The following is a 16,617-nucleotide window of genomic DNA, read 5'->3' as shown; positions in this document are numbered from 1 at the left end:
CAATACGTGCTGTATAAATTAGTTGGGGTGCATCACCCATCTTAACCTAAGATACTAACACAAGTGAAAAGTAATGACAAAACTGGGTGTCTATGTGTCCCGACGCCGTGCTTCAAATTACTTCTGATGGCTCTATGAAGTTGTATTAGATGTTCCTCGTATCATCACGTTGATCCACCAAGAGGTTTCTCAGGTCGTATGTTACTGTGACGTTACTCTCAGAAATATGCTCAATACGTGCTGTATAAATTAGTTGGGGTGCATCACCCATCTTAACCTAAGATACTAACACAAGTGAAAAGTAATGACAAAACTGGGTGTCTATGTGTCCTGACGCCGTGCTTCAAATTACTTCTGATGGCTCTATAAAGTTGTATTAGATGTTCCTCGTATCATCACGTTGATCCACCAAGAGGTTTCTCAGGTCGTATGTTACTGCGACGTTACTCTCAGAAATATGCTCAATACGTGATGTATAAATTAGTTGGGGTGCATCACCCATCTTAACCTAAGATACTAACACAAGTGAAAAGTAATGACAAAACTGGGTGTCTATGTGTCCTGACGCCGTGCTTCAAATTACTTCTGATGGCTCTATAAAGTTGTATTAGATGTTCCTCGTATCATCACGTTGATCCACCAAGAGGTTTCTCAGGTCGTATGTTACTGCGACGTTACTCTCAGAAATATGCTCAATACGTGATGTATAAATTAGTTGGGGTGCATCACCCATCTTAACCTAAGATACTAACACAAGTGAAAAGTAATGACAAAACTGGGTGTCTATGTGTCCCGACGCCGTGCTTCAAATTACTTCTGATGGCTCTATAAAGTTGTATTAGATGTTCCTCGTATCATCACGTTGATCCACCAAGAGGTTTCTCAGGTCGTATGTTACTGCGACGTTACTCTCAGAAATATGCTCAATACGTGCTGTATAAATTAGTTGGGGTGCATCACCCATCTTAACCTAAGATACTAACACAAGTGAAAAGTAATGACAAAACTGGGTGTCTATGTGTCCCGACGCCGTGCTTCAAATTACTTCTGATGGCTCTATGAAGTTGTATTAGATGTTCCTCGTATCATCACGTTGATCCACCAAGAGGTTTCTCAGGTCGTATGTTACTGTGACGTTACTCTCAGAAATATGCTCAATACGTGCTGTATAAATTAGTTGGGGTGCATCACCCATCTTAACCTAAGATACTAACACAAGTGAAAAGTAATGACAAAACTGGGTGTCTATGTGTCCTGACGCCGTGCTTCAAATTACTTCTGATGGCTCTATAAAGTTGTATTAGATGTTCCTCGTATCATCACGTTGATCCACCAAGAGGTTTCTCAGGTCGTATGTTACTGTGACGTTACTCTCAGAAATATGCTCAATACGTGCTGTATAAATTAGTTGGGGTGCATCACCCATCTTAACCTAAGATACTAACACAAGTGAAAAGTAATGACAAAACTGGGTGTCTATGTGTCCCGACGCCGTGCTTCAAATTACTTCTGATGGCTCTATGAAGTTGTATTAGATGTTCCTCGTATCATCACGTTGATCCACCAAGAGGTTTCTCAGGTCGTATGTTACTGCGACGTTACTCTCAGAAATATGCTCAATACGTGCTGTATAAATTAGTTGGGGTGCATCACCCATCTTAACCTAAGATACTAACACAAGTGAAAAGTAATGACAAAACTGGGTGTCTATGTGTCCCGACGCCGTGCTTCAAATTACTTCTGATGGCTCTATGAAGTTGTATTAGATGTTCCTCGTATCATCACGTTGATCCACCAAGAGGTTTCTCAGGTCGTATGTTACTGTGACGTTACTCTCAGAAATATGCTCAATACGTGCTGTATAAATTAGTTGGGGTGCATCACCCATCTTAACCTAAGATACTAACACAAGTGAAAAGTAATGACAAAACTGGGTGTCTATGTGTCCTGACGCCGTGCTTCAAATTACTTCTGATGGCTCTATAAAGTTGTATTAGATGTTCCTCGTATCATCACGTTGATCCACCAAGAGGTTTCTCAGGTCGTATGTTACTGCGACGTTACTCTCAGAAATATGCTCAATACGTGCTGTATAAATTAGTTGGGGTGCATCACCCATCTTAACCTAAGATACTAACACAAGTGAAAAGTAATGACAAAACTGGGTGTCTATGTGTCCCGACGCCGTGCTTCAAATTACTTCTGATGGCTCTATGAAGTTGTATTAGATGTTCCTCGTATCATCACGTTGATCCACCAAGAGGTTTCTCAGGTCGTATGTTACTGTGACGTTACTCTCAGAAATATGCTCAATACGTGCTGTATAAATTAGTTGGGGTGCATCACCCATCTTAACCTAAGATACTAACACAAGTGAAAAGTAATGACAAAACTGGGTGTCTATGTGTCCTGACGCCGTGCTTCAAATTACTTCTGATGGCTCTATAAAGTTGTATTAGATGTTCCTCGTATCATCACGTTGATCCACCAAGAGGTTTCTCAGGTCGTATGTTACTGTGACGTTACTCTCAGAAATATGCTCAATACGTGCTGTATAAATTAGTTGGGGTGCATCACCCATCTTAACCTAAGATACTAACACAAGTGAAAAGTAATGACAAAACTGGGTGTCTATGTGTCCCGACGCCGTGCTTCAAATTACTTCTGATGGCTCTATGAAGTTGTATTAGATGTTCCTCGTATCATCACGTTGATCCACCAAGAGGTTTCTCAGGTCGTATGTTACTGTGACGTTACTCTCAGAAATATGCTCAATACGTGCTGTATAAATTAGTTGGGGTGCATCACCCATCTTAACCTAAGATACTAACACAAGTGAAAAGTAATGACAAAACTGGGTGTCTATGTGTCCCGACGCCGTGCTTCAAATTACTTCTGATGGCTCTATGAAGTTGTATTAGATGTTCCTCGTATCATCACGTTGATCCACCAAGAGGTTTCTCAGGTCGTATGTTACTGTGACGTTACTCTCAGAAATATGCTCAATACGTGCTGTATAAATTAGTTGGGGTGCATCACCCATCTTAACCTAAGATACTAACACAAGTGAAAAGTAATGACAAAACTGGGTGTCTATGTGTCCTGACGCCGTGCTTCAAATTACTTCTGATGGCTCTATAAAGTTGTATTAGATGTTCCTCGTATCATCACGTTGATCCACCAAGAGGTTTCTCAGGTCGTATGTTACTGCGACGTTACTCTCAGAAATATGCTCAATACGTGCTGTATAAATTAGTTGGGGTGCATCACCCATCTTAACCTAAGATACTAACACAAGTGAAAAGTAATGACAAAACTGGGTGTCTATGTGTCCTGACGCCGTGCTTCAAATTACTTCTGATGGCTCTATAAAGTTGTATTAGATGTTCCTCGTATCATCACGTTGATCCACCAAGAGGTTTCTCAGGTCGTACGTTACTGCGACGTTACTCTCAGAAATATGCTCAATACGTGATGTATAAATTAGTTGGGGTGCATCACCCATCTTAACCTAAGATACTAACACAAGTGAAAAGTAATGACAAAACTGGGTGTCTATGTGTCCCGACGCCGTGCTTCAAATTACTTCTGATGGCTCTATGAAGTTGTATTAGATGTTCCTCGTATCATCACGTTGATCCACCAAGAGGTTTCTCAGGTCGTATGTTACTGCGACGTTACTCTCAGAAATATGCTCAATACGTGATGTATAAATTAGTTGGGGTGCATCACCCATCTTAACCTAAGATACTAACACAAGTGAAAAGTAATGACAAAACTGGGTGTCTATGTGTCCCGACGCCGTGCTTCAAATTACTTCTGATGGCTCTATGAAGTTGTATTAGATGTTCCTCGTATCATCACGTTGATCCACCAAGAGGTTTCTCAGGTCGTATGTTACTGCGACGTTACTCTCAGAAATATGCTCAATACGTGCTGTATAAATTAGTTGGGGTGCATCACCCATCTTAACCTAAGATACTAACACAAGTGAAAAGTAATGACAAAACTGGGTGTCTATGTGTCCCGACGCCGTGCTTCAAATTACTTCTGATGGCTCTATGAAGTTGTATTAGATGTTCCTCGTATCATCACGTTGATCCACCAAGAGGTTTCTCAGGTCGTATGTTACTGCGACGTTACTCTCAGAAATATGCTCAATACGTGCTGTATAAATTAGTTGGGGTGCATCACCCATCTTAACCTAAGATACTAACACAAGTGAAAAGTAATGACAAAACTGGGTGTCTATGTGTCCCGACGCCGTGCTTCAAATTACTTCTGATGGCTCTATGAAGTTGTATTAGATGTTCCTCGTATCATCACGTTGATCCACCAAGAGGTTTCTCAGGTCGTATGTTACTGCGACGTTACTCTCAGAAATATGCTCAATACGTGCTGTATAAATTAGTTGGGGTGCATCACCCATCTTAACCTAAGATACTAACACAAGTGAAAAGTAACGACAAAACTGGGTGTCTATGTGTCCCGACGCCGTGCTTCAAATTACTTCTCCACCAAGAAGTTTCTCGGGCCGTACGTTACAGTGACGTTACTCTTACAAATATTGCACAGAGTCGTTTGATGTTGTTCGTGAACGTGCCGCGAAAGATGGTTTCAAAGGTTCCTATGGCTACGTCTGGGAGTTGTGCCACACATTACGCCACCACAATAGCTATCCAGCTTCCAATTAAGCTGACTAGAAACAGTGGCGAGAAAATGGATGCGCGCATGCGCCTTTTTTTCTTCTCGATTTCACTAATTTAATGTTCCTTGCGGGGTCTGGATTCAAACCATAAAGGCGACCATGGTGACCAAGCTGGAACCACTTCCCAATGACTGAATAACTATGCAAACAACAGCTTCCAGCGATACAGAAAAGAAAAATGAACAAGCTAAATGGAGACGGTGTCGGAAATGAGAATAAGGCGGCTGTTGCGGCTCAGCGACCTTAAGAAATAAACACACACAAAATGATAACTTGGACCAGCTATGGTGCATCTCACCTGACGTGCCAGTTTCGTGCGTTCCTTTCTAGTTCTCTTGAAACGGTTAGTCGCTTCATTGCAGGCCGCTTACCTAAATGCTCTTCTTAGCCACCTTCATTTATCATTTGAGAAAAAAAAATCGATGGCGGTCCTTATGTAAACAGAATGGAATAACGGCCGCGTAAACCACCAGTCGGTGTTGCCGAAACAAAGACGATGGACGTTGAAAAACGAGGGCTTTAAACTGCGCTTATCAACGGACGATATCGCTCACGAAATAATTGCCGTCTACAGCCTAAACGAGGTTAGACGCATCTAACGACCGTTATCGAGCAGGGTAACGCAGAAAAAATGGGCGGGGCCCAAACTGTCAAAGTTCCCCATTTGCATTTGACAGTAAACAGGAACCTTCGCGAAGCCTACGATATTTGTGTTAAAAGGAAGGCTTCCCAAGGAGGGCCTTGGAAAGCAGAACACCGGCCGCCTGGTTTTTTATAGTTTGCAGAGTCACCGCGTACAGTAAAGTTCGCAATCAGTTATTTGAACTTTAAATTCGATAGCCTTTGCGTCGCCGGCCTTGACGCCAACGAGTGTCAATCGAGCACCCGTCACCGTCTCTCTGTGTCTCTAGCCCAAAACCAGCAATTCTCAGCCGTCGTAAATTACACTCCGCAGTGATAGTTATTCGCTATATTCGCGAATGGATTAACATTGCCACTCGATTGTCGTTCCAACGTGGTCGCCAGTGAAGAAATTCCTCCAAGGCAAAATTCAAACGTCCCTTGCGTTCAAACGAGCGGCACGATTTCTTTGATGCTTCCTCTCAACGCTTCCCCACACCCCTTTTTTTTAACAAAAAAGCGCCACAACAACTCCGTTAATTAGAGGCAGAGCTGATGCAACAACACGCTCCCACCGAATAATGGACAAACAAAAAATCGATAGACGGGCAGCTGAAAAAAAATAAAATAAAAATAAAATAAAGCAGCAGCGACCCTTCAAAAAAGAAGACAAGCTCTGCGTGCGTGTGGGGGGGTAGAAGCACTTCTTTTATGAGCGTCTTTTTAGTTAGTTTTTGCGAAAGGGGTTCGCAAAGACAACAAACGTGGAGTCCGAATGCAATTTAAGCTTTCTGCCTTGATGGATCTCGCTTTTTGTGTGTGTGTGCTCAGCTCTTCTTTTCTTAGTCCTTGCTTAGTATTCCCCAGCAACTTTCATACATACGCTTGTCACTTCTTTTTTGTACTCGCAGGAAACTCCATCGACTGTTTGTTTGTCCAGCACTTTTTCTCTCTCCACTTCTTTCATTTTGATTCCGCGCAAATTAAAAGTGCGACTAATCAGCGATGCATGAGTGCACTTGGACGGAGGAAAAAAAAGTGTTTATTACTTTGGCCCCGGTTTTTGTGAATGCCTTTTTGCTTTACATTTCAGTCGTTATTTTTGTCACGCGCACCTCTTTGCTCGTTAGGCGTTTTGTATTTTTGTCATCCAAATAACGGGCCGTCTTACATCATTGACTTGCTTTCTGGTTAAGCTCACAAATTTGAGCGCAAAAGTGTGCTGCAATATTTTAATACAATATTCTCGATCAAGCGACGAGGCGCCAGACAGTCCCTGAAATATCGTGCGTTTTATCTTGCACAAGTTACGGTGTTTTACAGCGATAGTAGGAACGCGAACGTGTTCTCGTTTGACTTGACTCGGGCTTGAGTAATCAAATCGGGTAATCAAAGTTATACTTGACTCTGACGAGTACTGCTGCAAGAGGATGTGTCTAATGTCCTGTCTTGCTTCTCTGACATTCATCTTAAAACGATTAATTAAAAAAAACTTCGGTTGTATGTTACTATCTTACTATGTTACTATGCTTTCAATTGTGTTCCTCCTCAAGCTCAAGGAAACAACATCGTTACACCACCTTGCTTGCGTTTTAATGCCTTGTTCAACAGTATGTGCGTGCGCAACAGAAGCTAGAGCAGTCCCGGGACGGTTATAATAGTGTTGTTATGTGGTTATCAAGTACAGCTCTCTGTATGTTCCACAACGCTATTCGAGAAAAAAAAAAGAAAGAAAATCCATACGTTATCTCCACTGATTGGCAGATGAGGCATTACGATGTATCCATTCGTCATTTTTACGTGAAATTCCTCGTCACAATCAGCGCGCTCTTATTATTCTTCCTGCGTTGCATTGCGAGTGTATTCGAAATAATGAGCGTTGAGTATAAACATACCTGCTTCCAGTAGATTATGAGACCCGCAAACACCAACCCCCTCTCTATAACGGTTTGTACCAGAATTTCAACTCGCTTTCGCTGAATGCACGATGTAATATTGCTGATGCTTTCTTCACTTATAAATATGTACATTCGTGTGTTGACTCTTCACCGAGCTCCGTTTCGCAATCGTTTTATGTAGACTGATTATGTCCATATTATCCTGTCGTATGTTGTTCAACTTGACTTTTAGGTCCTGTGACGTCTTTTCTCATCCCTACGCGTAATAACAACTATCTACCTGCTCCCCTGGCATTGTAGTTAGGATGATCGCTTTCCGCGCCGAGACCGGGAGGTGAGAAGGGTTCGAATCCTGTCACCGGCTGTGCTGACTGAGGTTTTCCGAAGGCTTTCCATACGAATATCGGCACAGTTTCCCCTGAAGTCGGCCCAGGAGGCATACTAGCCCCCAATTCACAATTCAATTCAATTCACGTCTTGCAATTGATATCTCAATTTCAAGACGTTTTACAATGGTATTGATATACGAAAAATATACCAATATCTGATACAACGAAAGAAGAATGTACCTTTATGTGACTCTTTAGGGAGGATCTGATGCTCTCGTAATAAGGTTCTCGAACGTAGCACAAAGCACGCATTGAAAGTTTAGGTTCTACGCAAGTGTCGCAGAGGGGTTTTAATCCTGCGACAAAGTGCCCTCTGTCCACTGCCCGTCGCTATAATAAGCGGTACCTGACCTGTACGGCCAAAAGAGAATTTGTCGCGTAACAACAACGGAGTCAGATGCACGTACGACCGGCGTACTCGTGTGACTGTCGTCTCACCAGGGAGCGATGTTTGTAGACGAGAATCGAACGAAAGGAGCTCGGAACCTTCCCCAGGAAGTTGCTGGAGCTCAAAAGTAAGAGTTAAGCTAAAAGTTGCCGAAAAAAGAAATGAGATTAGATACAGTAATGAGACACACCCAGCACTGTATTTCCTCATCTAAGCTGACGCTTAAAATCGGCCTACAAAATATTTGCGGTAAATGTGGATACATGCATGCAAAATAACTGCCACGGGTCCTCCAGAGATTCCAGATGAAAGTCCACTGCGTTGCTCCAAAGGCCTCAAACACTAAGATATGCTTGGTTATGAATTAGATTTTCTCTACATCGACCTCATAGTCAGGCTTTGATCTCGTTACTATTTTGGAGGCTGAGCTGAAAAAAAAAAAGAAAAATGAAAGAAGAAAAGCAGCAAGTGACTCATTTACCGAGATCTGATAACGGCAGTTTTTGAATGACGTAACTAATAAACAAACGAAGCCCTTCCTGAAACGTCATCAGATTCTCCCTTACGCCTTGTATGGTCGGTTCAGAATCAACGGAACGTTTTTTTGCCATAGAAGCCGTTCCTGACATAGCTTAAATGATTGGAGCGATTAAAAACCACCGCATCTTTCCCTGCACGACCTGTTGTTGTTGTTTAGACGCAGCTGCTACGCGGCCCATCCCACAAAAACCGCTTGCCCGAAAAAAGTTGCGCGCCATCTAATAGGAAAAAAAGCAGCATTTAAGGATGGGGAGAAAGGGTTGCAGCTGGTCTCCCGCCCACCGTCAGCAACTATACAATGGCAACAAAATGGCTAAGGACAACGAGTGCCGTGCTGAAATGCACGTCCAGGAAAATGTCGTCGTGAAAGAGAAGGAATTACGAAAACGGACACGATGAAATGTGTGACCGAAGGGCATTTCACCATCGACTCTTATGACAAGGGGTCGGTTTTATGTCCAGGATTTTACCTTCCATAGGAGAATTGTCATCGTCGCGAAAAATCACGCAAGGGCCCCTCGGTAATCAGGATAAAATACCATTAGGAGAGAGTTGAGATTTTGGGCACGCTAAAAGCTTTTTCTCTGCTTTTTAAATCGGACAAAGAAGGAAACATATTGAAATGTCACTTTCTGGTGAGCGGAAGCAAGAGTGTTCCTCCCGTACAAGCGCATGGAATTAAATTTTGAGCGAATAAAAAGATGTCGTCTTACCTCGAGGTCCTTGCACATCCTCCTGCCGTGAGGGCGCGGGTCGGCGAAGGCGTGCGGGGGCAGCGAGCGGACGAGCGCCTCGGCGGCTTCGGCCAAGCGCCGGATTTGCGGCTCCGACAGAACGGGACACGGAGGGGAACCCGGACGATCCTCCTGCAAACACCACAAGAGCGGTATTTGCCCAGCTAATTTTCTTTTTTAAATCTTTCAACTGTCGCTCCTTTGCTGCGAACCGACAGGTTGAGGGAAGTCCTATCTTGCAAATTTTCCTAATGTTTCCGGTGATAAATGTCACAGAGGAAAAGTGCTTCCTACGATACTTCTAGTCCGCGAGAACAGAACAATATCTGTTTGTCATGCGTGCTTCATCCACGAGTCGTTTCATAGTACAGTTGCCTGTTCGTCTTTTGTGGAAACTTTCCTTACACGAATTTGCACCTTGTTGGTACCCAAAAAGATCTCCCTGTGTGTCCAATTTCTTTATGAGTATTTCTAGTGGGTAAAGTTTTTACATAGGACGAAAAAACCTATCTTTTTTTGTTGCCTCACAAGTTTTTCTTCGACGTAATTGTGTCCTTAAGAAATGACAGTAGGAATGAAAAAAGTAGCCCTTGTTGTCCCAACATATCCTTCGTTACTTTTACTTGCACTACTTGTTGAGATTTTCTTGGTTTCTCCTACAACCCGAAGCGGTTGCTGTGGAGCCACCGTCTCCATCCATCCATATCCAATTGCATATTCGATCAGCTACTGTTTTTGGTCAATGTAGGACCGTTAAAGACCCGCGTCTTAGCCGGCAAGTTGATTACGTTACAGCGAGGGTATGGAAAGCGTTAGGTTTTACTACTAATTTTTCAGACGTTTTTGGGCCGATACATGCGTTTGGTCGGGTTATTCCTTTCGTTGTTCGGACGCAGCAGAGAAATCACCTCAGCGGCTGCCCAGTGACATTCTTATAGGATCAGGCTTATCCGCAGATTGTAGCGTTTTTTCTTCAAAGTAGGTTCAGACCCCGAAATCCCGCGATTTTGAGAGGCCGAGTTCTGTTTGGTTGACAACGAATAGTTGATGAAAGGGAAAGAAGGCATCGTTCTCGATCGGGTGTCGCCCACCCCCTTTCCCCACGAAAAATATCAATTGACATATGACAAACACTCCTACGAAATGTTATCTCTGAAACCATTACGCTCTTTATCTTTAGGTTTATTTGAAAGGGGAAACTAGACTCGGCTATGCAAGACTTACTATGGCATCAATAACGGGTAGGAAAAGTGAATGGCGTATAGACTTGGTGAGTACAATATCGTTGCACATTTAGTAAAAACTGCACGGGATTCCAAACCCTACTTCAAGGTGGAGATTTGTAAAACGGAAACTTACGTGTTGTGGATCCTGATTAGATCCCGTCCGCCACTCAGCCTGTACACCACTCTGTAAGCAACAAGTACATGTCAAGGGATGTTTCCTGGCGCGATTCGTGCCGTGCATTGTCAACATTTTTCACCCAATGTTAACGGCCTCACTTCGTACGGCAAAAAAGGTGGCCATGAAATCCATCGTGACAGCTGAGAAAAATGATGTTTGTTCAGTATGATCGATTTCTTTTCTATGAAGAATGACTCTCCCTTTTTTGCGAGCATTTTTTGCTCCTCCGGGGAGAAGGCTAACTAAAGATTTTTTTTTTGCGTCAACCTGAGACGCGATCCGTTGCCATCAAAGACCAACAGGTACAAGATAGTGGGGACGTCATAGAGAACGGCTCAGCGAAGGATGTGTTGTGGGACGTAAAATGCCAGTCAAATTGAAAGGAGAAAACCGTTGAAACTCTCGAAAACTTTGTTTGGATAAACTTAGTAATGTGTTTACCCGGTACATTTCTTTTACCCCCAACTCTTTAATTGGTGTGAAATTGCGCGAATTGAAGCAAGTCCATTTCGCACTCGAGTGCTTCCTATCCTAAGCGGCGTCCCATCATTAGAGTGCGTCTTCTTCAAACGTCATTTCTTGGCCAGACTTGGGGTGAAAAAAAGAGGCTTTCCGATAAAGCTTTCAGGAAAGCCGTCCAAATTTTGATATGTGCTATTGTAATGCAGATGCGCACCAACCATGCATTAAACGACATGTCAGGTAGGACAGGATTGCATTTTATAGACGGTGGACACTGCAGTATGAAATGGATAATTTTGTCTTCTACTTGTCGTTATCTCATCACTTGGGCCAGTGATTCGCCACGGGCTCTTGCGTGAGCCTACCAAAGCGGCTTTGGAGACTTGAAATGTAACGATAACGATCGCTATGTCAAAGTACAAGATCGATTGATTAGTGTTGCCCTTTTGTCCTTTATCTACCGGCTGTTTCAAAGGTATTTGCCATTACATAATTATCTCTGTCGTGCCAGAAGCTTTCCTTTTTCTTTTGCTCGAAAACGTGCTTGGAAGGCTCAGTCTCTGGATATTTGAGCTTTTCAAATCGCTTCGAAATGAGCGAAAATGACTCGGTGCACAACTTTTTCAACTTGCCTAGTTCCCTGTACCAGCGTGCTTAGTAGAGAAGAGAATTACAGAACGCGCACATGTTCCGGTATGGGGATTCCACTCGGCCTTTGTTATGCTGTTCTGTGTACCGAGAGTCAATGTTGTACAGGTTTTTTTTTATCATAAGTACAACGATGTGACTGTCATTTATAGAATGCTTTCTGTGCTAGCAGTTGCAAGTTATTTCGTAATGCTTAGTTATGATATTCTACGCGTGTTAAACACAAGTTGTATCGAATGTATATAACATGGGTGTTTTTAAATGCCTGAATTTCAAGCTTTCATCTAATTTCATCTGATCGTACGACAGCCTTGACTTTTATCTTTCACATGCATGATCATTACTGGAACACACGCATTCAAGGTAAAATGTTGTCAACATACCCGAACGTTCTTTGTAAAACACGTGTGTTTTGTGGGGTATGAAGCACGTGTGCCACGGTGTGTTTCAGAATATACCTGCCGCTGGATCCAAAACCTTAGTTTATAATGTAGTTATAACCTTGCCTGTAGCACCCCACACAGGTGTGGTCATCTCGTAACATATTTTAACACCGTTTAATGAATGCCTGCACAGGAGACGAATCACACCTCTCCCATAATCGCACCGCTGTGACGCAAAAATTATAGCGAAGGGCTTCAATATTTATGGGACTATCCTACCCTTATGTTGTATTCTTCCACACTTGTACATTTAGATTGCCCAAGACCAGTGGAGACGGGAATTTTAAGTCTTTTTTTTTAAATCCTCGTTGTCTCGATGTAAGAGGTAAAGGGAAAGACAGGGATACAGGCGACGGATAGATATTAGAGTGCCACCGAAAGACAAAAACAAAACCTCGCTTGGAAGAAGGAATGTCATGGCAGTGTTTTCCTTCGAAAGCACGCAGCAGATTTTCTTTTCACATCTTGGCGACTCGAGCGTTTTGCAGTGCAGAGCTTTTTGCAACCTTTCACACCTTATGAGTGTTCTAAAGTATAGTGCATTTCAACACATCCGCAATATGTGAGGCACGGGCATTTTATCCAAAAACACTGCGATACCAGATCATGCAGTATCCCCACTAGAGCTCCCCGCAGCACCACCTGCATGTTCTTCTGGAGTATCGATGATGACGCTGGTGTGTAATGGCATCTTTCGCGTCGCGATATCTCTCGTTCAAATTGTGCAAATTACCTACAAAGCCCACAATAGAAAACCCTTCCTTGCATGACTTTTTCCGCATTTTTGGGCAGCTTCGAAAGGCGCTTTTAAAGGGCCACTCCAGCAATATGTGTACGACACAATGGTACCCCAATGTTTGAAAATTTTCTTTCCCAAAACGTGCTCCGATAAACGAGTTTTATAAGTTTGTATTAACTTGCTAGCTGAGGAAGACAAAAACATGAGGGTGACACACTACCGAAGGGAATCTTCCTTGCAGTTGAAGGACGTTTCATTCTCACATTTTCTCTATAGAGGAACTTCCGTCATACTCTCAACATCCGGCGTCTGCTTGACGGTCTATTTCATTAAAATGCACAGAAACTACACCGGTAATTCGTTTTTCGGTATCATTGTCAGCGATCAAGGCGAAAATAAAATGCTGCCACAATATCAGAATCGATGGGTAAGAAGGCGACATTTCCTTTAAGTTCATATCCAACCGTGCGTCTCGTTGAGGTGACAAAAAGCGTGCAGTAGAGCCATGTGGAGCTCGAAATGAATTTATGTTGAGAGAGCGGATTTCTCGCATCATACTGAGGCCAGATGAACGGACGTCAGAACTGAAATTCACAGTTTGCAGGGGTATGAGAATACCACGAAAGCGGACGGTAGTTAACCGGGATCCTATATTTCCGTTGATCGAGGAAAATACGGACCCTCCTGCTAAAAGAGACACGTCTGACTACGATTTGTGAAGAGAATTGTTGGTCATATGAAGCGCATTTCCCCTTTGCATCCAAACATCCGTTCAACGTCCTATACCAGCTATAGCCAGACAAAGTGCATCCATCATCCTGACGAGGGGAAGGTCTTACGACTGCCCTTGGACTACCGGATGGCCAAGCCAGATCGTCCCTACTGTAGCTCCTGCTAAAAGGGACAGGTCTGACTACGTTTTTTACCGCATTTATGCTTCCTGAGTGAGCACGTAAGAGAAAGAGAATTGTTGGTCATATGAAGCGCATTTCCCCTTTGCATCCAAACATCCGTTCAACGTCCTACACCAGCTATAGCCAGACAAAGTGCATCCATCATCCTGACGAGGGGAGGGTCTTACGACTGCCCTTGGACTACCGGATGGCCAAGCCAGATCGTCCCTACTGTAGCTCCTGCTAAAAGGGACAGGTCTGACTACGTTTTTTACCGCATTTATGCTTCCTGAGTGAGCACGTAAGAGAAAGAGAATTGTTGGTCATATGAAGCGCATTTCCCCTTTGCATCCAAACATCCGTTCAACGTCCTACACCAGCTATAGCCAGACAAAGTGCATCCATCATCCTGACGAGGGGAGGGTCTTACGACTGCCCTTGGACTACCGGATGGCCAAGCCAGATCGTCCCTACTGTAGCTCCTGCTAAAAGGGACAGGTCTGACTACGTTTTTTACCGCATTTATGCTTCCTGAGTGAGCACGTAAGAGAAAGAGAATTGTTGGTCATATGAAGCGCATTTCCCCTTTGCATCCAAACATCCGTTCAACGTCCTACACCAGCTATAGCCAGACAAAGTGCATCCATCATCCTGACGAGGGGAGGGTCTTACGACTGCCCTTGGACTACCGGATGGCCAAGCCAGATCGTCCCTACTGTAGCTCCTGCTAAAAGGGACAGGTCTGACTACGTTTTTTACCGCATTTATGCTTCCTGAGTGAGCACGTAAGAGAAAGAGAATTGTTGGTCATATGAAGCGCATTTCCCCTTTGCATCCAAACATCCGTTCAACGTCCTACACCAGCTATAGCCAGACAAAGTGCATCCATCATCCTGACGAGGGGAGGGTCTTACGACTGCCCTTGGACTACCGGATGGCCAAGCCAGATCGTCCCTACTGTAGCTCCTGCTAAAAGGGACAGGTCTGACTACGTTTTTTACCGCATTTATGCTTCCTGAGTGAGCACGTAAGAGAAAGAGAATTGTTGGTCATATGAAGCGCATTTCCCCTTTGCATCCAAACATCCGTTCAACGTCCTACACCAGCTATAGCCAGACAAAGTGCATCCATCATCCTGACGAGGGGAGGGTCTTACGACTGCCCTTGGACTACCGGATGGCCAAGCCAGATCGTCCCTACTGTAGCTCCTGCTAAAAGGGACAGGTCTGACTACGTTTTTTACCGCATTTATGCTTCCTGAGTGAGCACGTAAGAGAAAGAGAATTGTTGGTCATATGAAGCGCATTTCCCCTTTGCATCCAAACATCCGTTCAACGTCCTACACCAGCTATAGCCAGACAAAGTGCATCCATCATCCTGACGAGGGGAGGGTCTTACGACTGCCCTTGGACTACCGGATGGCCAAGCCAGATCGTCCCTACTGTAGCTCCTGCTAAAAGGGACAGGTCTGACAACGTTTTTTACCGCATTTATGCTTCCTGAGTGAGCACGTAAGAGAAAGAGAATTGTTGGTCATATGAAGCGCATTTCCCCTTTGCATCCAAACATCCGTTCAACGTCCTACACCAGCTATAGCCAGACAAAGTGCATCCATCATCCTGACGAGGGGAGGGTCTTACGACTGCCCTTGGACTACCGGATGGCCAAGCCAGATCGTCCCTACTGTAGCTCCTGCTAAAAGGGACAGGTCTGACTACGTTTTTTACCGCATTTATGCTTCCTGAGTGAGCACGTAAGAGAAAGAGAATTGTTGGTCATATGAAGCGCATTTCCCCTTTGCATCCAAACATCCGTTCAACGTCCTACACCAGCTATAGCCAGACAAAGTGCATCCATCATCCTGACGAGGGGAGGGTCTTACGACTGCCCTTGGACTACCGGATGGCCAAGCCAGATCGTCCCTACTGTAGCTCCTGCTAAAAGGGACAGGTCTGACTACGTTTTTTACCGCATTTATGCTTCCTGAGTGAGCACGTAAGAGAAAGAGAATTGTTGGTCATATGAAGCGCATTTCCCCTTTGCATCCAAACATCCGTTCAACGTCCTACACCAACTATAAACAGACAAAGTGCATCCATCATCCTGACGAGGGGAGGGTCTTACGACTGCCCTTGGACTACCGGATGGCCAAGCCAGATCGTCCCTACTGTAGCTCCTGCTAAAAGGGACAGGTCTGACTACGTTTTTTACCGCATTTATGCTTCCTGAGTGAGCACGTAAGAAAAAGAGAATTGTTGGTCATATGAAGCGCATTTCCCCTTTGCATCCAAACATACGTTCAACGTCCTATACCAGCTATAGCCAGACAAAGTGCATTCATCATCTTGACGAGGGGAGGGTCTTACGACTGCCCTTGGACTACCGGAAGGCCAAGCCAGATCGTCCCAACTGAGGCTCCTACTAAAAGGGACACGTCTGACTACGATTTTTACCGCATTTATGCCTCCTGAGTGAGCACGGAAGCGAAAGATAACTGTTGGTCATATGAAGCGCATTTCCCCTTTGCATCCAAACATACGTTCAACGTCCTACACCAGCTATAGCCAGACAAAGTGCATTCATCATCCTGACGAGAGGAGGGTCTTACGACTGCCCTTGGACTACCGGATGGCCAAGCCAGATCGTCCCAACTGAGGCTCCTACTAAAAGGGACACGTCTGACTACGATTTTTACCGCATTTATGCAACCTGAGTAAGAACGTAAGAGAAAGGGAATTGTTTGTCATATG

General features: G+C 44.1%; 1 protein-coding gene across 7 annotated transcripts in view; it reads right to left on the bottom strand.

Moving 5' to 3' along the window:
* Positions 1-16,617, bottom strand: part of LOC135386392 (NGFI-A-binding protein homolog) — a 331,002-nt gene that overhangs the window by 37,084 nt on the left and 277,301 nt on the right. For 6 of the 7 annotated variants that reach the window (XM_064616302.1, XM_064616301.1, XM_064616303.1 and 3 more), the window contains 2 exons: positions 10,638-10,688; positions 9,258-9,410 (listed from right to left, as the gene is read on the bottom strand). In XM_064616302.1, coding sequence (XP_064472372.1) covers positions 9,258-9,410; positions 10,638-10,688 — 204 coding nt within the window. The remainder of the gene's footprint in view (positions 1-9,257; positions 9,411-10,637; positions 10,689-16,617) is intronic. The other variant, XM_064616305.1, reaches the window with a different exon arrangement.

This window comes from Ornithodoros turicata, chromosome 2 (genome assembly GCF_037126465.1).
Source record: "Ornithodoros turicata isolate Travis chromosome 2, ASM3712646v1, whole genome shotgun sequence".
NCBI classification, from domain to species: Eukaryota; Metazoa; Arthropoda; class Arachnida; order Ixodida; family Argasidae; genus Ornithodoros; species Ornithodoros turicata.
The sequence above is the reverse complement of the archived record's forward strand: the minus strand, read 5'-3'. Positions and strand labels throughout refer to the sequence as shown.